At 38.5% G+C, this 26,146-nt stretch overlaps 1 protein-coding gene across 4 annotated transcripts; it reads left to right on the top strand.

Moving 5' to 3' along the window:
• The first annotated feature begins 8,010 nt into the window (after positions 1–8,010).
• LOC121522695 (interferon alpha/beta receptor 2-like) lies at positions 8,011–25,785 on the top strand. 4 transcript variants are annotated; one of them, XM_041807288.1, is made up of 8 exons: positions 8,011–8,099; positions 8,348–8,405; positions 10,598–10,730; positions 15,519–15,697; positions 17,060–17,223; positions 19,784–19,949; positions 21,309–21,497; positions 23,802–25,785. In XM_041807288.1, exons 2-8 carry the CDS (start codon positions 8,363–8,365, stop codon positions 23,846–23,848), a joined length of 921 nt encoding a protein of 306 aa, XP_041663222.1. In that variant the 5' UTR covers positions 8,011–8,099; positions 8,348–8,362; the 3' UTR covers positions 23,849–25,785. The 4 variants fall into 4 exon arrangements, with proteins under 4 accessions (XP_041663222.1, XP_041663220.1, XP_041663221.1 ...); XM_041807286.1 differs by having other exon boundaries at positions 8,022–8,099; positions 8,324–8,405; positions 15,522–15,697; XM_041807287.1 differs by having other exon boundaries at positions 8,022–8,099; positions 8,324–8,405; positions 21,309–21,424.
• The last annotated feature ends 361 nt before the right edge of the window (positions 25,786–26,146 follow it).

Here is a 26,146-nt window from a genome sequence, read left to right as displayed (position 1 = left end):
ACACTGACAAAGCATCACTCGTCACAAAGCATCGCTCTTATCTTGACAAAGCATCACTCTAACACTGACAAAGCATCACTCTTATCTTTACAAAGCATCACTAACATTGACAAAGCATCACTCTTGTCTTGACAAAGCATCACTCCAACACTGTCAAAGCATCACTCTTATCTTGACAAAGCATCACTAACATTGACAAAGCATCACTCTTATCTTGACAAAGCATCACTCTAACACTGACAAAGCATCGCTCTTAACTTGACAATGCATCACTCCAACACTGACGGATCATCACTCTTATCTTGACAAAGCATCACTCTAACACTGACAAAGCATCACTCCAACACTGTCAAAGCATCACTCTTATCTTGACAAAGCATCACTCACAAAGCATCACTCTTACCTTGACAAAGCATCACTCTTGACAAAACATCACTCTAACACTGACAAAGCATCACTCTTACACTGACAAAGCATCACTCGTCACAAAGCATCGCTCTTATCTTGACAAAGCATCACTCTAACACTGACAAAGCATCACTCTTATCTTTACAAAGCATCACTAACATTGACAAAGCATCACTCTTATCTTGACAAAGCAACACTAAAATTGACAAAGCATCACTCTAACACTGACAAAGCATCACTCCAACACTGTCAAAGCATCACTCTTATCTTGACCAATTAACACTAACATTGACAAAGCATCACTCTAACACTGACAAAGCATCGCTCTTAACTTGACAATGCATCACTCCAACACTGACGGATCATCACTCTTATCTTGACAAAGCATCACTAACATTGACAAAGCATCACTCTTATCTTGACAAAGCATCACTCTAACACTGACAAAGCATCACTCCAACACTGTCAAAGCATCACTCTTATCTTGACAAAGCATCACTCTAACACTCACAAAGCATCACTCTTACCTTGACAAAGCATCACTCTTGACAAAACATCACTCTAACACTGACAAAGCATCACTCTTACACTGACAAAGCATCACTCGTCACAAAGCATCGCTCTTATCTTGACAAAGCATCACTCTAACACTGACAAAGCATCACTCCAACACTGTCAAAGCATCACTCTTATCTTGACAAAGCATCACTCACAAAGCATCACTCTTACCTTGACAAAGCATCACTCTTGACAAAACATCACTCTAACACTGACAAAGCATCACTCTTACACTGACAAAGCATCACTCGTCACAAAGCATCGCTCTTATCTTGACAAAGCATCACTCTAACACTGACAAAGCATCACTCTTATCTTGACAAAGCATCACTAACATTGACAAAGCATCACTCTTGTCTTGACAAAGCATCACTCTAACACTGACAAAGCATCACTCCAACACTGTCAAAGCATCACTCTTATCTTGACAAAGCAACACTAACATTGACAAAGCATCACTCTTATCTTGACAAAGCATCACTCTAACACTGACAAAGCATCACTCCAACACTGTCAAAGCATCACTCTTATCTTGACAAAGCATCACTAACATTGACAAAGCATCACTCTTATCTTGACAAAGCATCACTCTAACACTGACAAAGCATCACTCCAACACTGTCAAAGCATCACTCTTATCTTGACAAAGCATCACTCTTGACAAAACATCACTCTAACACTGACAAAGCATTACTCTTACACTGACAAAGCATCACTCGTCACAAAGCATCGCTCTTATCTTGACAAAGCATCACTCTAACACCGACAAAGCATCACTCTTATCTTGACAAAGCATCACTAACATTGACAAAGCATCACTCTTATCTTGACAAAGCATCACTCTAACACTGACAAAGCATCACTCCAACACTGTCAAAGCATCACTCTTATCTTGACAAAGCATCACTAACATTGACAAAGCATCACTCTTATCTTGACAAAGCATCACTCTAACACTGACAAAGCATCGCTCTAACACTGACAAAGCATCACTCCAACACTGACGGATCATCACTCTTATCTTGACAAAGCATCACTAACATTGACAAAGCATCACTCTTATCTTGACAAAGCATCACTCTTACACTGACAAAGCATCACTCGTCACAAAGCATCGCTCTTATCTTGACAAAGCATCACTCTAACACTGACAAAGCATCACTCTAACACTGACAAAGCATCATTCCAGCACTGTCAAAGCATCACACTTATCTTGACAAAGCATCACTCTAACACTGACAAAGCATCACTCTTACCTTAACAAAGCATCACTCTTGACAAAGCATCACTCTAACACTGACAAAGCATCACTCTTAACTTGACAAAGCATCACTCCAACACTGACAAAGCATCACTCTTACCCTAACAAAGCATCACTCTTGACAAAGCATCACTCTAACACTGACAAAGCATCACTCTTACCTTAACAAAGCATCACTCTTGACAAAGCATCACTAACATTGACAAAGCATCACTCTTATCTTGACAAAGCATCACTTTTGACACTGACAACGCATCACTCCAACACTGACAAAGCATCACTCTAACACTGACAGATCATCACTCTTATCTTGACAAAGCATCACTAACATTGACAAAGCATCACTCTAACACTGACAAAGCATCACTTTTATCTTGACAAAGCACCACTAACATTGACAAAGCATCACTCTTGTCTTGACAAAGCATCACTCTAACACTGACAGAGCATCATTCCAGCACTGTCAAAGCATCAATCTTATCTTGACAAAGCATCACTCTAACACTGACAAAGCATCACTCTTACCTTAACAAAGCATCACTCTTGACAAAGCATCACTCTAACACTGGCAAAGCATCACTCTTATCTTGACAAAGCATCACTCTAACACTGACAGATCATCACTCTTATTTTGACTGAGCATCACTAACATTGACAAAGCATCACTCTTATCTTGACAAAGCATCACCTTAACACTGACAGATCATCACTCTTATCTTGACAAAGCATCACTAACATTGACAAAGCATCACTCTAACACTGACAAAGCATCACTCTTACCTTGACAAAGCATCACTAACATTGACAAAGCATCACTCTTATCTTGACAAAGCATCACTCTAACACTGACAAAGCATCACTCCAACACTGTCAAAGCATCACTCTTATCTTGACAAAGCATCACTAACATTGACAAAGCATCACTCTTATCTTGACAAAGCATCACTCTAACACTGACAAAGCATCACTCCAACACTGTCAAAGCATCACACTTATCTTGACAAAGCATCACTCTAACACTGACAAAGCATCACTCTTACCTTAACAAAGCATCACTCTTGACAAAGCATCACTCTAAGACTGACAAAGATTCACTCTAACACTGACAAAGCATCACTCTTATCTTGACAAAGCATCACTAACATTGACAAAGCATCACTCTTATCTTGACAAAGCATCACTCTTACACTGACAAAGCATCACTCCAACACTGTCAAAGCATCACACTTATCTTGACAAAGCATCACTCTAACACTGACAAAGCATCACTCTTACCTTAACAAAGCATCACTCTTGACAAAGCATCACTCTAACACTGACACAGCATCACTCGTGACAAAGCATCACTCTTATCTTGACAAAGCATCACTCTAACACTGACAAAGCATCACTCTTATCTTGACAAAGCATCACTAACATTGACAAAGCATCACTCTTATCTTGACAAAGCATCACTCTAACACTGACAAAGCATCACTCTAACACCAACAGATCATCACTCTTATCTTGACAAAGCATCACTAACATTGACAAAGCATCACTCTTATCTTGACAAAGCATCACTCTAACACTGACAAAGCATCACTCTTAACTTGACAAAGCATCACTCCAACACTGACGGATCATCACTCTTACTTTGACTGAGCATCATTAACATTGACAAAGCATCACTCTTATCTTGACAAAGCATCACCTTAACACTGACAGATCATCACTCTTATCTTGACAAAGCATCACTAACATTGACAACGCATCACTCTAACACTGACAAAGCATCACTCTTACCTTGACAAAGCATCACTAACATTGACAAAGCATCACTCTTATCTTGACAAAGCATCACTCTAACACTGACAAAGCATCACTCCAACACTGTCAAAGCATCACTCTTATCTTGACAAAGCATCACTAACATTGACAAAGCATCACTCTTATCTTGACAAAGCATCACTCTAACACTGACAAAGCATCACTCCAACACTGTCAAAGCATCACACTTATCTTGACAAAGCATCACTCTAACACTGACAAAGCATCACTCTTACCTTAACAAAGCATCACTCTTGACAAAGCATCACTCTAAGACTGACAAAGATTCACTCTAACACTGACAAAGCATCACTCTTATCTTGACAAAGCATCACTAACATTGACAACGCATCACTCTTATCTTGACAAAGCATCACTCTTACACTGACAAAGCATCACTCCAACACTGTCAAAGCATCACACTTATCTTGACAAAGCATCACTCTAACACTGACAAAGCATCACTCTTACCTTAACAAAGCATCACTCTTGACAAAGCATCACTCTAACACTGACACAGCATCACTCGTGACAAAGCATCACTCTTATCTTGACAAAGCATCACTCTAACACTGACAAAGCATCACTCTTATCTTGACAAAGCATCACTAACATTGACAAAGCATCACTCTTATCTTGACAAAGCATCACTCTAACACTGACAAAGCATCACTCTAACACCAACAGATCATCACTCTTATCTTGACAAAGCATCACTAACATTGACAAAGCATCACTCTTATCTTGACAAAGCATCACTCTAACACTGACAAAGCATCACTCTTAACTTGACAAAGCATCACTCCAACACTGACGGATCATCACTCTTACTTTGACTGAGCATCATTATTTACATTGACAAAGCATCACTCTTATCTTGACAAAGCATCACTCTAACACTGACAAAGCATCACTCTTATCTTGACAAAGCATCACTAACATTGACAAAGCATCGCTCTTATCTTGACAAAGCATCACTCTAACACTGACAAAGCATCACTCTTATCTTGACAAAGCATCACTAACATTGACAAAGCATCACTCTTATCTTGACAAAGCATCACTCTAACACTGACAAAGCATCACTCCAACACTGTCAAAGCATCACTCTTATCTTGACAAAGCATCACTAACATTGACAAAGCATCACTCTTATCTTGACAAAGCATCACTCTAACACTGACAAAGCATCACTCTTATCTTGACAAAGCATCACTCTAACACTGACAAAGCATCACTCTTACCTTAACAAAGCATCACTCTTGACAAAGCATCACTCCAACACTGACAAAGCATTACTCTTATCTTGACAAAGCATCACTAACATTGACAAAGCATCACTGTAACACTGACAAAGCATCACTCTTATCTTGACAAAGCATCACTCTAACACTGACAAAGCATCACTCTAACACTGACAAAGCATCACTCTTATCTTGACAAAGCATCACTCTAACACTGACAAAGCATCACTCTAACACTGACAAAGCATCATTGTAACACTGACAAAGCATCACTCTTATCTTGAAAAAGCATTACTCTAACACTGACAAAGCATCACTCTAACACTGACAAAGCATCACTCTAACACTGACAAAGCATCACTCTTATCTTGACAAAGCATCACTCTAACACTGACAAAGCATCACTCTTATCTTGAAAAAGCATCACTCTAACACTGACAAAGCATCAATCTTACCTTGAAAAAGCATCACTCTAACACTGACACAGCATCACTCGTGACAAAGCATCGCTCTTATCTTGACAAAGCATCACTCTAACACTGACAAAGCATCACTCTAACACTAACAAAGCATCACTCCAACACTGTCAAAGCATCACTCTTATCTTGACAAAGCATCACTCTAACACTCACAAAGCATCACTCTTACCTTGACAAAGCATCACTCTTGACAAAACATCACTCTAACACTGACAAAGCATCACTCTTACACTGACAAAGCATCACTCGTCACAAAGCATCGCTCTTATCTTGACAAAGCATCACTCTAACACTGACAAAGCATCACTCTTATCTTGACAAAGCATCACTAACATTGACAAAGCATCACTCTTATCTTGACAAAGCATCACTCCAACACTGACAAAGCATCACTCCAACACTGTCAAAGCATCACTCTTATCTTGACAAAGCATCACTAACATTGACAAAGCATCACTCTTATCTTGACAAAGCATCACTCTAACACTGACAAAGCATCGCTCTTAACTTGACAATGCATCACTCCAACACTGACGGATCATCACTCTTATCTTGACAAAGCATCACTAACATTGACAAAGCATCACTCTTATCTTGACAAAGCATCACTCTAACACTGACAAAGCATCACTCCAACACTGTCAAAGCATCACTCTTATCTTGACAAAGCATCACTCACAAAGCATCACTCTTACCTTGAAAAAGCATCACTCTTGACAAAACATCACTCTAACACTGACAAAGCATCACTCTTACACTGACAAAGCATCACTCGTCACAAAGCATCGCTCTTATCTTGACAAAGCATCACTCCAACACTGTCAAAGCATCACTCTTATCTTGACAAAGCAACACTAACATTGACAAAGCATCACTCTTATCTTGACAAAGCATCACTCTAACACTGACAAAGCATCACTCCAACACTGTCAAAGCATCACTCTTATCTTGACAAAGCATCACTAACATTGACAAAGCATCACTCTTATCTTGACAAAGCATCACTCTAACACTGACAAAGCATCACTCCAACACTGTCAAAGCATCACTCTTATCTTGACAAAGCATCACTCTTGACAAAACATCACTCTAACACTGACAAAGCATTACTCTTACACTGACAAAGCATCACTCGTCACAAAGCATCGCTCTTATCTTGACAAAGCATCACTCTAACACCGACAAAGCATCACTCTTATCTTGACAAAGCATCACTAACATTGACAAAGCATCACTCTTATCTTGACAAAGCATCACTCTAACACTGACAAAGCATCACTCCAACACTGTCAAAGCATCACTCTTATCTTGACAAAGCATCACTAACATTGACAAAGCATCACTCTTATCTTGACAAAGCATCACTCTAACACTGACAAAGCATCACTCCAACACTGTCAAAGCATCACTCTTATCTTGACAAAGCATCACTAACATTGACAAAGCATCACTCTTATCTTGACAAAGCATCACTCTAACACTGACAAAGCATCACTCTTACACCAACAGATCATCACTCTAACACTGACAGATCGTCACTCTAACACTGACAGACATTCAGTCTAACACTGAAAGACAATCACTCTAACACTGACAGACATTTACACTAACACTGACAATGCATCACTCTTATATTCATAAAGCATCATTCGAACACTGACAGATCATCACTCTTACACTGACAATCACTGTAACACCGACAAAGCATCACTGTTATATTGACAACGCATCACTCTAACACTGACAAAGCATCACTCTAACACTGACACAGTATTACTCTTACATTGACAGACAGTCACTCTAATACTAGCTTTTTGGTCCTTCTGGTTTTATGAAATTGTACTGTCATTGGATAACCTGGACCAGGGTTGTTGTTGGACAGTGGAGAGAACCTCTGAGGAATTTTAATTTATCTTTAATATATCTAGCATCTCCCAAGATGGAGGCAGGGTCTGAAGATCCAGCAGAAGACAGTAAAGGGTTAATGTGTTTGTGATGTTCACTGAGAGGTGTTGAACAGGTGGGGGAGGGACAGTAAAGTGTTCATGTGTTAGCAATGGTCATTTTGAGGTGTTGAACAGGGGGTTAAGGGGCAGTAAAGGGTTAATATGTTTAATGTGTATGTGTTATCCAGCAGACGTCTGTGTCTGCGTGTTTACAGATGTCTGATGTGTGATTCAGGGAGGGACTTCATAGGAAATAGAAACTTAGCCCTTCGTCTACTCCTCCTCCTCCCCTCCTCCATGCATTGGTGCTGAATGCTGCAGCTCTGATGGTTGTCATTAACACCAGCTTCAACACAAAGAACCATTTTACACCACCTCTTAAACCTCTAGAACGGTTTGTACCATCTTTAAAATATCTTTGCAGAATATTTAGAATATGTCATAACAGCTTTGAAACCTCCTCAGCATGGTTTTACCATTTTCAGATCATCATTTAAACATCTCTCTAACTTTAGATACACTATAACTTTAAATCATCTTTCATATTTCATATTTTGTTAGGGTTATTTCATTTTAAAACCTCTTTTAAACATCTTTGTGCTGTCTTAATCATCTCAGTAGCCTCTCATTATGTTGGAGCAGACCCGTGGATGGAAGATGATGGAGTTGTGGATTCTTCTTTTTCTGCATGCTCAGCTCGGTATGACAGCACAGCGTCACATTAACGTGTCACTGTTGGGATGATGCATATGTGTGAGGATGGCTATAAAATGTCTGATGCTTTCTCACCACAGGTTTATTCAGTTGGTATCATTTAAATTCTAATTAACATTTTTTATTTATGTTTTCAGTTTTAGCTGCAAACTTAAAGTTGGTGTCATAAAACAGCAGAAATGGTTCACAGGTTAGAGTTAGGGTTAAGGATAGTTCCCTCCATTAAATAAATTTGTGTCAAAGAAAGAGGTAGAACAAAGAAGAAAGGTCAATAAATAGATGTGGGTTAACTTAACCTTTGTATTAACCTAAGCCTAACCCTGTCAAAAAGTTAATGAATATGTAAGCAGAGTTAGGGTTAACTTAACCCTAGGATTAACTTTAACCTAACTTGAATTTCCCTGCGGGGATAAATAGAGTTATTGTATTGTATTGTATTAACTGTGTGAGAAAGTTAACAAACGTATAAGCAGAGTTAGGGTTAACCTAATCCTGGGTTAACCTAAACCTAACCTGTGAGAAGGTTTATAAATATAAAACCAGAGTTAGAGCTGACATAACCCTGGGTGAACCTAAACCTAACCCTGTGAGAAAGTTAACAAATATATAAGCAGACTCAGGGGTACCTTAACCCTAGGGTTGTCCTAAGCGTAAGAAAGGTAGTTAGAAAGGTTAGTGAATGTAAAACCAGGGAAAGCATTACTTTGACCCTAGGGGTAACCTAAGTTAATATAGGTTAATATATAATATTATATACATTAAATATAGACAAAGAGCTGCAGATGTCTTCAGTAAATATAGATATAGACTTATAGATGTCTACACTAAATACAGATAGGTATAAATGTCTACAGTAAAAGTAGCTATAGAGCAATCAGTGTCTACAGCAAAAATTGATGTAGTTTTAGATGTTTACAGTAAAAATGTATGTAGAGTTTCAGATGTCTACAGTAAATATAGATGTAAAGCAATAGATGCCTTCGGTAAAGATAGATATAGAGTTTCAGATGTTAACAGGAAATATAAATACACTTTTAGATGCCTACAGTAGCTTTACATAAAAAGTTCTAGAGATTCACAGAAAATATTGATATAGACCTATAGATATATGTGGTAAATACATAGATATAGAGTAATATATATTCATATACTGTTAAAGATGTCTCCAGTAAACGTAAATCTAGAGTTATAGATATCTACGGCACATATAGATATAGAGGTATAGATGTCTACAGTAGCTTTAAATCAAAAGTTATAGCCTAGATATCCACAGTTAATATAGATATAGAGCTATAGATATCTACAGTAAATATAGATATAGAGTAATAGATGTCTAAAGCATGGTTCTCAAACTTTTTTGGCCTAGGGACCCCTTACAGGGCAGAACATTTTTTCAAAGACCCCCACAAACCCTCACGCTGATTAAACATATATTTACTGCCATTTGTATTCCTAGATGCTGTATTTTAAACTCTTTGACCTAAATACAAGCTCTTGTCCAATTGAGTGGGGCATCTTACTTTTTGCGATCCTTTGAGCAGCCAAATAAGTTTCATGTAAACATAGATATAGAGTTTTAGATGTCTACACTAAATATAGATATAGTTAGATGCCTACAGTAGCTTTACATATGATGCTATATATTTTTTTCCACAGTAAATAGATAAAGATTTAGAGCTATATATATTCAGTAAATATAGATATAGATATATAGACATTGCGATTAAATATAGATATAGTTACAGATGTCTACACTTAATATAGATATAGAGCTATAAATGTCTACAGTAAATAATACTAATATCTTGGACTTAGTGCCAAGTGTGCCTTTCATGAGACCCAATGTCACTTAAATATAAATTAGATATAAAGCTTTAGTAAATATAGAAATATTACTAAAGATATCTACAGCAAACATTGATCCAGTCCTATATTTCTACACATTGAGTATAGATATAGAGCAATAGATGTCTTCAGTAAATATAGATATAGAGCTGTATATGTCTACAGTAAATATAGAAATAAAACTAAAGCTATCTATGGCAAACAAAGATATTTTGCCATAGATTTCTGCACATTGAATATAGATATAGAGCAACAGATGTCTTTAGTAAATACAGATATCAAGTTCCAGATATTTTCTCAAAAGTCAGGCGTTTTAACCCCCCCTCTTCTTAGGTGGGTTCACCCCCCTCCCTCCTCCCTCCAGCGTCTCCATCTCCTCCTTCAACATGGGGCACACGCTCAGCTTCCTTCCTGACCCTCTAAGCCCCGCCCATGCCCGGTTCATGGTCCAGACCATCAGACTCAGGTAAACTGGTGTGTTGTGTTGAGATACTGGCCTTAGACTCTAATTTTAACCTTGACCACTTGACCCTAACCTTAACCATGGCCACATGACAGTAACCTTCGGCATGCTTTCCTAACACTTACCTTAACCCTTTTCACATGAGATTAACTTTCACCCTTTTTACAATTTGATTTCAATTTGTTTTATTGGTATGAACATATTACTGCCAAATCAGAGTACAAAATAAAAAGAAAATGGCATTGAATATTTACACATAATATAAATTTACATATAAAATAATTCCACAATTAATCAACGTTTAATGAAAAAAATTTGGATTAATTGGATAAAACAATAAGATGTTGCATTCTGCATGTTAATAGTCAATGAAAATAATCAATAAAATTCAATGTGTTGGTTGGGAGGAGACTGAATGGTAGTCCCTCAGGCTATGACAGGATCTGATGTATTTAGCAGCATCTATACAGACGATTCTTTGTTCTTCTAATATGGCTGAGAGGGTTCTTCTCCAGGGTCTCCTCTTGGTAAAGTAGAGCTTTGTGATGGTAGGAACTTGGTCACTGGTTTTTAGGTGTTTATAAAATTTGATGGCTCTTTTTTGGATGGGGATTCAAAGTCTTAATTGGCCTAATTCTGCTCTGCAGCCATTGTTGGTGGTGTTTCTGTGAACCCTGAGAATACTCTTACAGATCTCTTTATGCAGGGTCTCTATGGGGTGTTTATCCCATCTGTCATAATTTAGACTTGTAATAGGACCCCACACTTCACTACCATATAGTGATATTGGTTCAATTATTGATTTAAAGATTCAGATTTAAAGAATTGTTTGGGTCCAATTTATTTCCATTTTTAAATATGGGGATAATAAATCTTTCGCTCCAGAGGTCAGGGAAATGTCCAGTGTTCAAAATTAGGTTAAACAGCTTAACTGAAGCCATGTTAAATTTTTGGTCATTGAATTTGAGCATTTTATTTAAAATGCCATCAGGACCACTGGCTTTTCTGAGTGGCAGAGTCTGGATTTCAGCCAGCAGCTCTGCTCCTGTCATCTCATAATCTAAAAGGCTTGGAGCGTCTTTAACGACTGACTCAAGAATCCCATTTTGGATAGCCATTTCTTCATTGTGAGGTTTATTGAGAGTTCCATTTTTTCCAGATTTCCTTTAATTTTATGGACTCCTCAATCTCCTCCAGTTGTTTCCTCACATGCTGTTCTTTGTTATTTCTGAGCATGTGTCTGTAGACTTTCTGGGCCTCCCAGTACTGGAGACGGAGTCCTCTTTACTGAGGGGATATTAGACAAAGTAGTCTAAATGGTGTTGAATATTTGGGTGTTGGAGTGCTCTCTGGTGTCTTTGCTTGTGTTTCTCCATCTATACAGTTGTTTCCTGTAGTTCAAATGACCCTGTTGAGGTGTGTTTGAGGGTGGTTTGCTGTCTTTTTGATATAGAGAGTGATTTTGCTGTGGTCTGATAGGGGGGTGAGGGGGCTGACTGTAAATGCTCTCAGATAGAAGGGATCTACACAGCTGATCTACACAGCTGCAGCAGCTGGTGCCCACTTCTGTTTACTGTGGTGTCAACATTGTTTCTGTGGCTGTGTGAAGGATGTGGGGGGAGGGGAATACCTATTTGATAAGGTATATGTTTGTCTTCATATGTGACCAAAGCTGGTAAAAACTCCTGCAAGTCGTCCGAGGTCATTTTTGAGTTTTGTACTCATTATGGAAGCGTAGATTCCAAGCTTTCAAACGGTCTATCATACACCTTAATCTGAGCATATTTTACAAAGATATACTCATTTGAATGTTAACTTCTAGTTCCTGTTTGTTCTGAGAAAACCAGGCTCATGTTTCAGGACTTTTCCTACCTTCAGGCAGGCCAGGAGATGGGCGTGAACAACAGGGCCACATTTATATAAAGTCCACCCAAACCAAGCTTCTGAATTGGACTGGTGACGCTCATCAAAATATTCCCACAGGAAATCGGCCGTCATCAAACTTGCCCTGTCGTGTGATCCTGAAGTCGTCCCAAGTCTGTTGTTGTTGTTAATTGTTGCTGCTTCTTCATGTCTCTTCTACTTTTCTTCGCTGCATGGTTCATCTTGAGGCTTGTTGTTAAAGGTGATAACTAGAAACAGATGTATACGTGCCGAGGGGGTTGGCGTTTGAGCCATGCGGTGTTTGTTATTGTCCATCTCAATGGGCGAAATTGGGAACAATGGCAGACTGAGTGGCCAATTATCACCCCGCAGTTTTGCTTTCCCCTCCCCTCAATATCCTTGCAGCAACTGTGAGAATAGGGCATTTTAAAACACAAAATTAGCGCTTTTAAATATCACATTTGTGTTACTTTTTTCATCGAATAAGTAGTTTAAATGTCCAACTTGCATAAAATGAGAAAAAAACAGAAAATGATCATTTTGAAGAAAACGACTTTGTATCCATTTTTCTCAACCAGCGGAATGCCGACTTGCAGGAACTTTATCTGGCTTCGGTCACATATGTGCTGATAAGGTCTGGTTCTATACCAGTCCTAGCATTAAGGTGGGAGTTGAGGTCTTGTGGGTGGGGCTGGACCTCCTGTGGATGGGGGTCGAGTTCCTGTGATAGGGGTGGGGTTCCTCAGGTAACAGTGGTTGGGGTCTGGCCTGATGGGGGTCATAGCTGCCCTGGTACTGCCTCACAGGTGGGTAGTGTAGAGGAAGATGGGGATGAGTTTGTCTCAGTGGGGCTGGTCTGGCTAGTGGATTAGGATGTCTTGGGATGGAGCTGCTGGGTCTTCGTGGGGTGGATTGGATTCTGTTGAGGGCAATGTCTTTCAGTGTCCTGGCAAAGATTCTATGGATGGTGTCAGGATGGAAGTACTTCTGTGGGAGCTGATATAGAGTGGACATAACCTCTCTGCTGTTGGGAAAGGTGGAGGAGGCTCTCATCACTGTCTTCAGGGAGTCTGACATTCTCTCCTGCTGCCTCCTCAGACCATTGGAGTCGTTGTGGATGATGATGTGGCTCGGGGATCCTAGATGCCTCTCTGTTAGAAGCTCAATGGCATGCTGGGTGTTTGGACAGTTTTGACACTTTGTAAGAGGGAAAAAGTTTCTTTTCATCAATGAATTTCCCATTGGAACTGATGGGGATGATGATTTCAGATTCCTGTCTCGGCTGTTGTAGTCTGGGGGGGTGGAGCACTGGCGTTGACCTAAGGAATGGGTGAAGAACCAGATGTGGAGTTGGTCTCTGGATTAGACTGTGGTATGGAATGAGGCTGTTGGGCTGGTAAGTTCTGACTGTTTTCAGGGATAATAACAGGGTCCTGGTTCAGGTCTGGATGCGAGTCCAGTTCTTTTAGAGCGTGTGGAGCTTGCTTTGTTCTCAGTTCCTTTACCTCCTCTGTTAAAGTAGTCAGTTCTCTCCTGAAGGTCTCTCTTTCTCCTTTCAGTTCCCTCAGCTCCTCTGTCAGAGCTGTGAGTCTTGCTATGTGCTCGTCTTTCTCTTGCTAGTTGTTAAATCTCAGTCTTCATGATGTTTAGTTCTACGACTTCTGTTCTGAGCGCGCTCAGTTCTTTCATGAGACTGTCTTTCTCCTTTTTGAGGGTGTTTATCTCTGTGATGATGGTAAAAAAAAAAGACTGAATGGTCGATGTTGTGGACAACTGGCTGTTGGCTGATCAGCTCTCTCAGATGGACAAAAAATGAAAGTCTTTCAGGAGCTAGTGTTTGTTGCTGCTTTCTCTGTCTGTCTCCTAGCAACATTTTACAGTTACAGTTTATATTTTACAGTTACTGTTTACAGTTATGGTTTACATTTTACAGTGACAGTTTATATTTTACAGTTACAATTTATACACTGCCTGGCCAAAAAAAAAGTCGCCACCTGTATTAAACTAAGCAAAGAGGTACGAGCCTCCTATTGGATAATTACTGCATGGGCGATTATCTTTCAGTTGGAAACAAGTTATTTAACCCCAGCTGATGCAATGTCGAAAGACACATCCTGTGGTCGTGGAAAAGATGTTAGTCTGTTTAAGAAGGCTCAAATCATTGGCATCCATCAAGAAGAGAAAACATCTAAGAAGATTGCAGAAACTACTAAAATTGGGTTAAGAACTGTCCAACGCATTAATAAAAACTGGAAGGATAGTGGGAAACCATCGTCTTCTAGGAAGAAATGTGGTCAAAAAAAAATCCTGAATGATCGTGATCGGCGATCACTTAAACGTTTGGCCAAATCAAATTGAAGAAAAACAACAGTAGAACTCAGGGGTATGTTTAATAGTGAAAGAGCATTTCCACATGTACAAAGCAAAGGGAACTCAAGGGATTGGGATTGAACAGCTGTGCAGCCTCAAGAAAACTACTAACCAGTAAGGCTAACCAGAAAAAAAGGCTTCAGTTTGCTAGGGAGCATAAAGATTAGACTCTAGAGGAATGGAAAAAAGTCATGTGGTCTGATGAGTCCAGATTTACCCTGTTCCAGAGTGATGGGCGCATCAGGGTAAGAAGAGAGGCAGGTGAAATGATGCACCAATCATGCCTTTTTTTGGTGGTGACTTTTCTTTTGGCCAGGCAGTGTATTTCACAGTTACAATTTATATTTTACAGTTACACTTTACAGTTACATGACACTAACCTTCACCCTGACCACATGACCCCAACCTTAACCCTAAACCACATGACCCCAGTCTTGACCCTGACCACATGACCAAAAGAAATGTTGAGGAAGAGGATGACGGTTGATCTTCTTCATGTGTCTCTCAGCAATGTAACTCTTAGTGTTTCTCTCTCAGCAGGAGGAAGTTGTGGCAGTCGGTGGCGGCTTGCTCTGATATGGCAGATGGACAGACGTGTAATCTGACGAAAGTCTTTAATGACCCCTTTGAATCATACCAGGCCCGTGTGCGAGCCTTCACTTCCAGCCAGACCTCTAACTGGACTTTATCTGGACCCTTCCAGCCTATAACCGACAGTGAGATGATTGTCTATTTAAATTCCTATTTACCTGGAGACTTCACTGACATGACAAGATCAGAACAAACACAGCCCAAAGGTTAAAGGTCAAACAGGCCATGCCCCAAACTCTACATCACTTTAACTAAGATGATGTTCACAGGTTAAAAATCAAACAGACCATGCCCTAACTCAACATCACTTTAACTAAGATGATGTTCACAGGTTAAAGCGATACTTCAACATTTTGGCAAATTCGCCCATTGCCATAATTCCTATAGTCTTGGTATTAGGTCCGTTTTCTTTAGTTGTCGGTGCAAGCTGTTTCTAGATCTGGGGGGACCGTTTAATCAGCTGCATTATTTTAGCGGCAAAATTTTTGCTTTCCCTCATCAAACTCATCAAATACACAATCCAACAACTCCAAAACGCTCTCATGGACAAGTTGTGACCTGTACATTCACCACGCTATGAAATAATCATGGAACATTACGAGACGGAGATGTTTTAAAGCTAAATGCAAAGCCGGAACTACACTCCAGACATGGCTGCTGCACTGTGTCACTCCACCCAGTGGTTCACTCAAGAAATAGTTCCGAGTATTTGCTTCATGTGTTGTAATGTTACATAATTATACGTTAATATTTCATAGCGTGGCGAATGTGCAGATCACAACTTGTCCACCAGAGCATTTTGGAGTTGTTGGATTGTGTATTTGATGAGTTTGATGAAGGAAAGCAAAAATTCCGTCTGCTAAAATAGCGTTCGCGGTACAGCTGGTTTAACCATTCCCCCAGATCTAGAAACAGCTTGCACCGACAACTAAAGGAAACCAACCTATTACTAAGACTATAGGAATTATGGCCATGGGCAAATATGCCAAAATGTTGAAGTATCCCTTTAAAGATCAAACAGGCCACGCCCCTAACTTTACATCACTTTAACTAAGATGATGTTCACAGGTTTAAGGTCAAACAGGCCACGCCCCTAACTCTACATAAATTTAAGTCCAAGGTGATGTTCACAGCTGTGGTGTAGAAGAATTCAGCTAAACTCAAATTAACAATTTTGATTTGTTTCAGTCCCAGGAGTTTTCAGCACCATGACCTCTTTTACCTTTTTATGTATTAATCCTTTGCTGATTATGTTTTGATTCTTATATTGATGATGTATTGATTCTATATTGCTGATGTATTAAAACTGTATTGTTGATGTTTTGATTCTATTTTGATGATGTATTGATTCTATTTTGATGATGTATTGTTTCTATATTGATGATGTCTTAAGGATATATTGATTCTGTACTGATGATGTTATTGATTCTATATTGATAATGTATCGATCCTGCATTGATCCTGATGCCCCGTCCCTCTATCCTCAGCTGTGATTGGACCTCCCGCCCTCTCCGTGTCCGGCTGTGGAAACTGTCTGGTGCTGCAGTTCACTCTCCCCACCTTTGGGGGGCTCCAGCAGCAGCAGCAGCAGCTTAGAGAGCTGTACAGGAAGCTTGACATCCAAGTGAGGAGGAGCCGAGATGGAGCACAGGTGAGGGTTCAATTTTTGATTTGTTTTTAAGAACCAAAATGGTTCTCATAAGCAAAAAAATAAGACCAAATAAAGACAACACTGTAAGGTTTAATAGTCAGATTAACATTGAATACATTATTAACACTATTAGGCTATTTATTATTTTATTATTTACAGTTTCAGAATTATGTTAAAGGATAGGTGGAGACCTCTTTTGGCTGGAGGAGTATATGAAAACAAAAACACAGAGGCTTCAGTCAGTGAAGTTAGTATGGTTATCTCTACAAGTACAGTGAGTTATTTAGTCCAGTAAATCTGGTTCATACATTCAGTCATTCATGTATTTGTTCATTCATTCATACATTTGTTCAGTCATTTTTTCATTCATCTACAGTATTTCTTGTTAATGGTGGAGTGCTGTTAAGTTCACTACACCCTCAGTTTTATTTATTTATATTAAGTTTGAATACAACAGTTGCTAACGAAGCTGATAAAAAGGTTGTGTCCATTGCCTCTGGGTCCTCAGGGTGTGGGTTTTGCACCATCATGCCCTTAAACTACAACACCTATAAATAAACGATGAAGGACGTGGGGCAAAGCCCTTGGTCCCCTGCTGCTGGGTGAGGAGGAAATCTTTCAACAAGAGTCAATCAGGTAGCAATTGATCAGCCGCACTGATGGATGCCACACCGAAGGGGTGAGGCTGGTGGTTGAGCGCCGACTGGCCCCCATGATATCAGAGGTGAGGCCTGTCAATGAGGGTTTAGGGCACACAAGACTGACCCATTCTTTGGGCTCAGTCTTGTTCCTCGCAGTCCATGCTCAACAGGGGCGAATGAACTCTCTGCAAAGGAAGTGCTCTACACCAGACTCTACTTGGTGGCTACCTGATTGACTTGGAGGGGTTAGCTGGGAGGATACATGGAGAGATAGGGCATGGGCGTGGAGCAGGCCTGGACGTTGGTGCTGGTAGATAGGCTTAGATGCTGTTAGAATGTTCAGATAACTACAACAATCAAATCTGGATTAACTTAGAACCTGAGTGTTAAACCAACAATAGCAGCCATTTAATCCTGAAGTTTCCTCTGATTCAAGTATATTATAGATGATTAGACTGCCAGTGAAAGAAATGTCTGGAAATAACTGAACAAGATATATGACATCTGTTTGCTGTGACTCACATCATAAACGCCACATATTAGATAACGTTTAGGTAAAAAGGTGTAAATCCCCGTCTCATTTTTCTCGTTTCTCTGAAAAATGAAACTAAACTTCACACACATCAGCTCAGAGCTCAGCAAAATTTCCTCCAAAGACGGGGACTTTTCCCTCGTGTGGTTTCACCCTCCACTTCCTGTGGCTGTGTCAGGAAACTCTGAATGATTTTACAAACATGTCAAAACTATAAAAAACGAAACTCTGAATGTGACAAAAACAGTGAGAAATAAGGAAAACAAGAGGATATGATCAAACATCTAATGTTATGAGTTAAAACAGTAAAGAAAAAGCACAAATTAAATAAAAGGAAATGTTCTTCTTGCACTATTATTGCTCATTTGCACATCATCACATTGCACTTTGCTTTACTTGGTGGAATTTTTCTTTATTTCTGGACTGATATTCTAAATTAACTTTGTGTGTGTTGTTTTTTAACATTGCTTTTAATATTTTGTTATTTTCATTGTGTCTGACTTGGATCTTATTTTACTGTTGATGTCTTTTTGTGTGCTCCTGCTGCAAAACTTGTTTCCCTTCATGGGACAAAAAAGAGAATCTGAATTAATGTCATTAAACTTTTTCTCAGAAATCCAGTTTATTGGTCAAAATTTTAAAAACAAACAAAAACAGAATAGAATCAAGCAGACTTTTGTGACACAAAATTCTAGGACTTAAAAGTCCTAATATAATATTTCAATCTGATTGATATGATATAAAAATCTAATGTGATGTCTTTAATTCAACAACTTTAACAAATTTTATATGATAATTTGTTGTCTTCATATAAAACTTTAAACTTATTGATGTGATGTAAAGACCCAGTCTTAACATCTATAATTTTAGGAATTTAATGTCTTTAATATAATACTTTAATCTAATTGATATGATGTAATAATCTAATCTAACGTCTTTAATTATAGGATGTCAGCATCTTTAACATAAAACTTTGATAAAATAATCCAATGTAACATCTTTAATTTAACGACTTCAATGTCTATAATACAACACTTTATCAAATTGATATGACATACTAAATTAATCTTAAATTTAATAACTTAAATGTCTTTGATATAATATTTTAAGCTAATTGATATGATGTAATGATATAATCCATCGTCTTTAAATGAACGACTTTAACATCTATAATATAATAATTTAATCTGATATATATGGTGTAATATTCTAACCTAATGTCTTTAACAACTTTAACAACTATACTTTAATCTAATTGATATGATATAATAATGAAATTACATGACTTTAACATTTATTAAATATAATACAATAATCGAATATATATGTTGTATAAACCAAATCCAATGTCTTTAATTTGACTAACTCTGTGCCTGTCCCTGTGTAGTTTATGATGAGCGTGCCAATCACGGACCAGATGGTGATCCCATACCTACAGACCGGTGCTGAGTACTGTGTCAGCGTTAGAGTGAGCTCTTTGTTTACCACCACTTCACATTACAGCCAACCAACCTGTGTGTATACCAGCACACCTTCACCTGGACACACCGCAGGTAAAAACAGAGACATGGTGATTCATCCAGGAGAACCTCAATGAGATAAAGGAAAATCATGATTCTACAGAGAAGGAAAAAAAAACACTCGTGGAAAAAAAGCTCACTGAGGAGAGGGACAGGATCACAATAGATATGACAAGAGACGACTTGTAGAAGCCAAGGGATGTAGTGGTAAAGGTAAGGGTTGAAGGGTGGGGGGATAAGAGAGGGATGAAGGGGTAAAGGTAAGGGAAGAGGGATGAAGGGTTAAAGGTGAGAGTAGAGAGCTGAAGGGATAAAGGTAAGGGTAGAGGGATGAAGAATAAAGGCAAGGGAAGAGGGATGTAGGGATAAATGTAAAGGTAGAAGGATATAGGGGTTAAAGGTCAGGGTAAGGGATGTAGGGAAAAAGATAAGGGTAAAAAATGAAGGGATAAAGGTAAGGATAGAGCGATGAAGGGTTAAATGTAAGGGTAGAGGGGTGAAGGGAAAACTGTAAGAGAAGAGGGATGTAGGGGTAAACGTAAGGGTAGATGGAGGAAGGGATAAAGGTTAGGGTATAGGAGTAAAGGGATGAAGTTAAGGGTAGAGGGATGGAGGGATAAAGGTAAGGGTAGAGGGCTGAAGGGATAAAGGTGAGGGTAGAGGGATTTATACCTTTAACGCCTGTTGTCACAAATTTGATACATACTTTTATGATACCTCTATCTAATCAATATGCTCAAAAATTGCTCAGAAAACTTCTGAATACAGTCTGATAAATGATCAAATTGCCCTCACGTGGATTATCAGTTACCAAAAACACCTAATGAATGAAATGAGATATTAAAAATATATTTGTTAAATTTTATGGAAATTTTGATTTTTTTTTAAATTTCAGTAGAAAGTTAAATGAACATTTCAGTTCCAAAAAAATTAGAATTTTCTGGCTATTATTTGTGTTTTCAGGCTTTAAGGGGTTAAGGATTACAGGTAAGAGACAAAGGATGTAGAGATAAAGGTCAGGCTGGAGGGATGAGGGAATACAGGTGAGGGTAGAGAGATTTAAGTCATACAGATAAGAGAAGGACGAAGGGATAAAGTTAAGGGTAAAGGGATATAGGGGTAAAGTTAAGGGTAGAGGGGTGTAGAGATAAAGTTAAGAATAAAGTGATTTAAGGATAAAGGTCAGGGTTGAGGGATGTAGGGGTAAAGTTAAGGGCAGAGGGATAAAGCGATTAATGTTATTTAGAAATAAGTCAGCCATCACAATGAATATTGATCATGAATTATAGTTTATTGATTTCAGATTAGTAACACCCAATTATTTATTTTTGTTTATTGATTACACTGTGATAACAAACTTAGTAGTAACCAGCCTGTGTATCTGTCCACTAGTGTTTGTGCTGTTTGGTCTGATGGGGGCACTGTGTTCTCTTGGTCTGCTCTTCATTGGTGTGGTGATCTGCATCAGTGGGCGGAGCTTCAGAAATCCACGCCTTCTTACAGCTCTGGTAACTTCCTGTGAATCTGTGAAAGTTTTGTTGCGATCTGTGGTCATCTCCATGATGAAAACGCCATCTCAAGGTGACTTTAGTTCTACCTAGAAAAAGCGAGGTATATTAAGACAGAGGCCCCTGGTTTTTGTGTCAAGATTATGCAAAGCTAGATGATTTTTGTTTTTACTGTAGTCTGAATAAAAACTTTAAAATAACGTCTGATTTTTTTTAGTGTGACTCCATGAATTAAATGTCTCTACTGAGATCAGCAGGTTCATCTAAAGATCATCCTTACCCTCAGTAGAAATTTACCTTTAACCCGAAATCAGAGCCTTCTAGAAAACCTTCAGACCTGTAGGCCACAAGGATCTACCTCTTCCCTACAGATATCCTCCATCATACAGGACTTAGACCTACAGATAACATCCATAATATTGGACAATCAATCAATCAATCTTTTTGTAGAGCTGATTCATAACTGCAATTTTCTCAGGATTTTCTGGAACAACACAAGAATGAAGTAGGTAGAGTCTGAAATGTGATGATTTCACTTATTAATATGATCAAATGTATATAACTGACACAGAGATGCTGATGCAGTCAAACTCGCTCTCTTCATAAAAATATGTTTGATTTATGAACAAGGATGGTGAGAGGAGGGCATAAACAGAGACAGACTTCCTGTCTAAGAGAGCTGACAGAGGTACACTGCAGACTTTAAGACTCTGACAGCGATAAGGGAGAGGATTCCACTGCCTGCAAGAGAAAAAAAACAAACAGTTAAAGCTCTGTCAATATGACCAGGGAAATTAATTAGAGAAAACCAGAGTTAAATAACCATCAATTTAAAAAAAAAATCAGAAAAAGAAAACCATAAACTAAAGAAATCCAGAGTCAGATAACAATAAACTAAAGAAAACCACAGTAAGATAACCAAAAAGTAAAGAAAACAAGAGTTAGAACAAGATCTATGCAAGAAAACAAGATTTAGATAGGATAAATTAATGAAAACCTTAGTGAAGTATTAAAATATCAAAGAAAACCAGAGTTAGAAAAGGATGAATTAAAGAAAACCAGTTGGACAACCACAAATGAAAGACAACCAAAGTGACATAATTATAAATTAAAGACAACCAGAGTTAGATAACCATAAACTTAAAAAAAAAACAGAGTTAAAGTGCTGTGAAAAAATATTTGTGCCCTTTCTGATTCCTTAGTTGTTTTGCATATATATCACACTTAAATGTTTCAGATCATCAAACCAATTTTTATATTTCACGCAGACAAACCCAAGACATCCAAAGACCTGCAGGCCTCATTGGCCTCAGTTATGGTCAGAGTTCATGACTCAAAGCACAAATGCTATTTTACATTTTCCAAGAAACATCTTGATGATCCCCAAGACTTTTTGAGAAATATTCTGTGGACTGATGAAACAAAAATGAACTTTTTGGAAAGTGTGCCGCCTGTCACAACTGGTGTAAAAATAACACAGCATTTGATAAAAAGAACATCATGCCAACAGTCAAACATGGTGGTGTCAGTGTGATGGTCTGGGGCTGCTTTGCTGCTTCAGGACCTGGACCACTTCAATGACGAATTCTGCTATCTACCAGAAAATCCTGAAGGCCAACGTCCGGCCATAAGTTCATGACCTCAAGCTCAAGCACTCTTGGGTTATGCAGCAGGACAATAACTTGAAACATACCAGCAAGTCCACCTCTGAATGGCTAAAAAGAAACAAAATTAAAGTTTTTGAGTGGCCAATTCAAAGTCTGGACTTAAGTCCACTTGAGATGCTGTGGTGTGACCAACAATTCTGCAAAGAAGAGTGGGCCAAAATTCCTCTACAGCGATGCCAAAGACTCATCACCAGTTATCATAAATGCTTGATTTCAGTCATTGCTGCCAAGGGTGGCACAACCAGTTATTAGGTTCAGGGGGCAATTACTTTTTCACACAGGGCCAAATAGGCTTGGGTTTTTTACTCCCTTGGAAACTTGAATAATCATTCAGACACTGCATTTTGTATTTACTTGGGTTGTCTTTGAGAAATATTAAAAAATGGTCTGATGATCTGAAACATTTAAGTGACATAAATAAGAAAAAAAAAAAAGAACAGGAATGAAAAGGGGGCAAATTCTTTTTCATTGCCCTGTAGATAACCATAAATTAAAGAAAACCAGAGTTAGGTAACATTCAAGTAAAGGAAACCAGAGTTAGAGAACCATCAATAAAGGAAAGAGTAAGATAAGATTGGTCTGAAATGGTCCAATGACAGGGGAACAAAGCTCAATTCTCTTCATTATTACAGCAGAGGTTTCTGATTGGAGGAAAAGATCCTCAAGTAAACTAACTCTAACGGTTCGTCTCTCTGTCTCTCTGTCCGTAGTCGATCCTCGTCCTCGTCGGCGGACTGGATGGTGGTCGCCTCGTTAGCTCCGCCTTTGCTGACAGGTTGATTCAGCATCAGCATTTCAACTGACGGCAAAGTTTCATGGACGTGTTTTCATTCTTCTTTAACACTGCTCCTCGTCCACTCATCTCTCTGTTCATGTATTCATAAATGGTTAGACAATAATTAGATGCAGAAAATCCAGATCTGGATCGGGTTTTACAAAAGAGGATTAGGGACATCTTCAAAATAGAAAATGATTTTGGATGGTATCGTTTCCCTGTGTCTTAGCTCCACCAGCAAGAAATAGGCTCTGCGTATGCATCACTTCTGCATTTGACATTAGGCCGCTCACAAACTTCTGGTCAGAAGACTGAACGCAGAAGAGAACGGTGTACGATGGCAGATTTGTTGCGATTTACTCACTGTTTGCATACGTTACCCAAGCTGACTGTCAATGGTGAGTAAATTTAGCTGAAGATGTACATTGTGGCACACAGCAATGATGTCCAGAAATGCTATTAACCCGTTTTGGAAATTTAATTTTAGCACATTTGGTTGCCATTATGATAAAGAGTAAACACAAACAAAAATCAAACAAACAAAAAAACTCACGAATAAACACAGTACAGGATGGTTAGATTTCAGTTAGTACATATCGTCGGGCGGAAGTTGTAAAGTGGCCCTCTTTTCCATCGGAAAAACATCACACCCTGCCTTGCATAGACAAGAGTACCTTGATGCAGACAAGATGGCCGACAAACATCCAATTCATAGGTCTCAACCGGAAGTCCGTACATCTAAGATTAGGCTTAGGCATTAAAACCCGAGTAGTTAGGTTCAGGGTAAGGCAGTGGGGAAGGTGATATATTTGAGATCCAGCACCAAGGGTTAGGCTTAGGTGCGAAAAAGACTGACAAACACTGGCAGCGGAGTCCAACACGAAGAAGAAACTTCTGCTTGGGACTTCTGGCATGGATTGGGTGTATAGCGATGCCCATGTCGGCCATCTTGACTGCAGTTGGGTCCCTCTTTGCATAGAGCTTATTGAAAGGAAGATGTAAAGAAGAGCGTCAGTCTAAGCGAAGTCAGGTACTGATGATGAGCCGATTCACCTCATAGTCCAAACCTTAAGCAGACCCTCATTTAAAATCAATTCAAAACCTTTTAGATGACTCACTATAAAAATAGTTAAAAACATAGTTCTAAAATGTCTCAAGAAAAGCATCCTTTATTTTACATATCTGATTTTCAGTAAGCTGGTTAAGGACAGGCATCAACAAAATTTGCACTAGGTCTGAATTTAGTGGAAATGTTCCTTTAAAGTCTACACAAATTCACTAAAATTTCAAAGACTAACTTAAATGTATCTGAAAATTCTTTGTTTTTTAAGGATTCCCTAAAAAGTCCCCAAATATTTCACTGAAACTTGTCATAAAGCCTTAACATTACAATAAATATTTCCCCAAAAATTCAATGAAAATTCCCCAAAAATCACAACTATATTCTCCCAGAGTCCATGAAAATTCCCCCAAACATCCAAAGAATTTCATTGAAATTTTACTCAAGTATCTGGAATCATTAAAGGAATTTTCTGCAGTTACATTTTTTTTAGGTAATTGTTTAGAAAAGCTTCAGTAAATTGATTGTAATTTGGGGAAATTTGCTTTAAAATTTTGGGGGGATTTTCTTGAAATTTGGATGATATTTTGGTGAGTGTCATGATCTTGTATTAATTTAGTTTTAGAGTGTCTTTAGAGTTCTCCTGTTTCTAGTTTATTATGTTATTTTATCCTTGTGTGTTCCTGTATTTATTCTATGTGCTTCGATGTTTCTAAAGTTTATTTTGTTATTTTGTACTTGCGTGTTTATGTATATATCCTATTTGCCTTCTATGTTTCTGTTGTAGAATGTTGTAATGACACAGAGACAGCTGCATGGTCACAACAATACTGTTAATTTGGGTACAAACCACTTTATGTATGGCATTAGTGATAAAAATACTGTCTATTGTGGAGTAGGAGTTGGGGGGGGGGGGGGGGGGCAGTCCTAACTCCTATGGGAGGCTTTGCCTACGTAGAGAGTTGACTAAACATGGAACTGAGATGTGTTGTAAGAGTCCACTAAACTAAATATATCTTCCCTGGTTGTATGACTGTATATCACATAGATTTTTCTGAATAAATAAGTGGGATTTTTATTTTATCTGAACAAAGGTGAACTTCTGATTTTAAATTTTAAACTGTAAAAAGTCACATCATGTTTTCATATCAATAAAATGATTAAATCTTGCATTTTATCAGTTTTTTTTATATAGCTTATTTTATGTGTGTTTATATATA

The sequence above is a fragment of the Cheilinus undulatus genome, linkage group 15 (genome assembly GCF_018320785.1).
Source record: "Cheilinus undulatus linkage group 15, ASM1832078v1, whole genome shotgun sequence".
Classification (NCBI taxonomy): Eukaryota; Metazoa; Chordata; class Actinopteri; order Labriformes; family Labridae; genus Cheilinus; species Cheilinus undulatus.
This window is presented reverse-complemented; position numbering and strand designations above follow the sequence as displayed.

Bases quoted from the DNA above. Each gene is read 5' to 3' on its own strand.
- LOC121522695 (XM_041807285.1), top strand. From the start codon at position 8,336: ATGTTGGAGCAGACCCGTGGATGGAAGATGATGGAGTTGTGGATTCTT. The intron at 8,406-10,597 runs GTATGACAGCAC...CCCTCTTCTTAG, and splicing joins TTTTCTGCATGCTCAGCTCG to GTGGGTTCACCCCCCTCCCT. The intron at 15,698-17,059 runs GTGAGATGATTG...CTCTATCCTCAG, and splicing joins CTTCCAGCCTATAACCGACA to CTGTGATTGGACCTCCCGCC.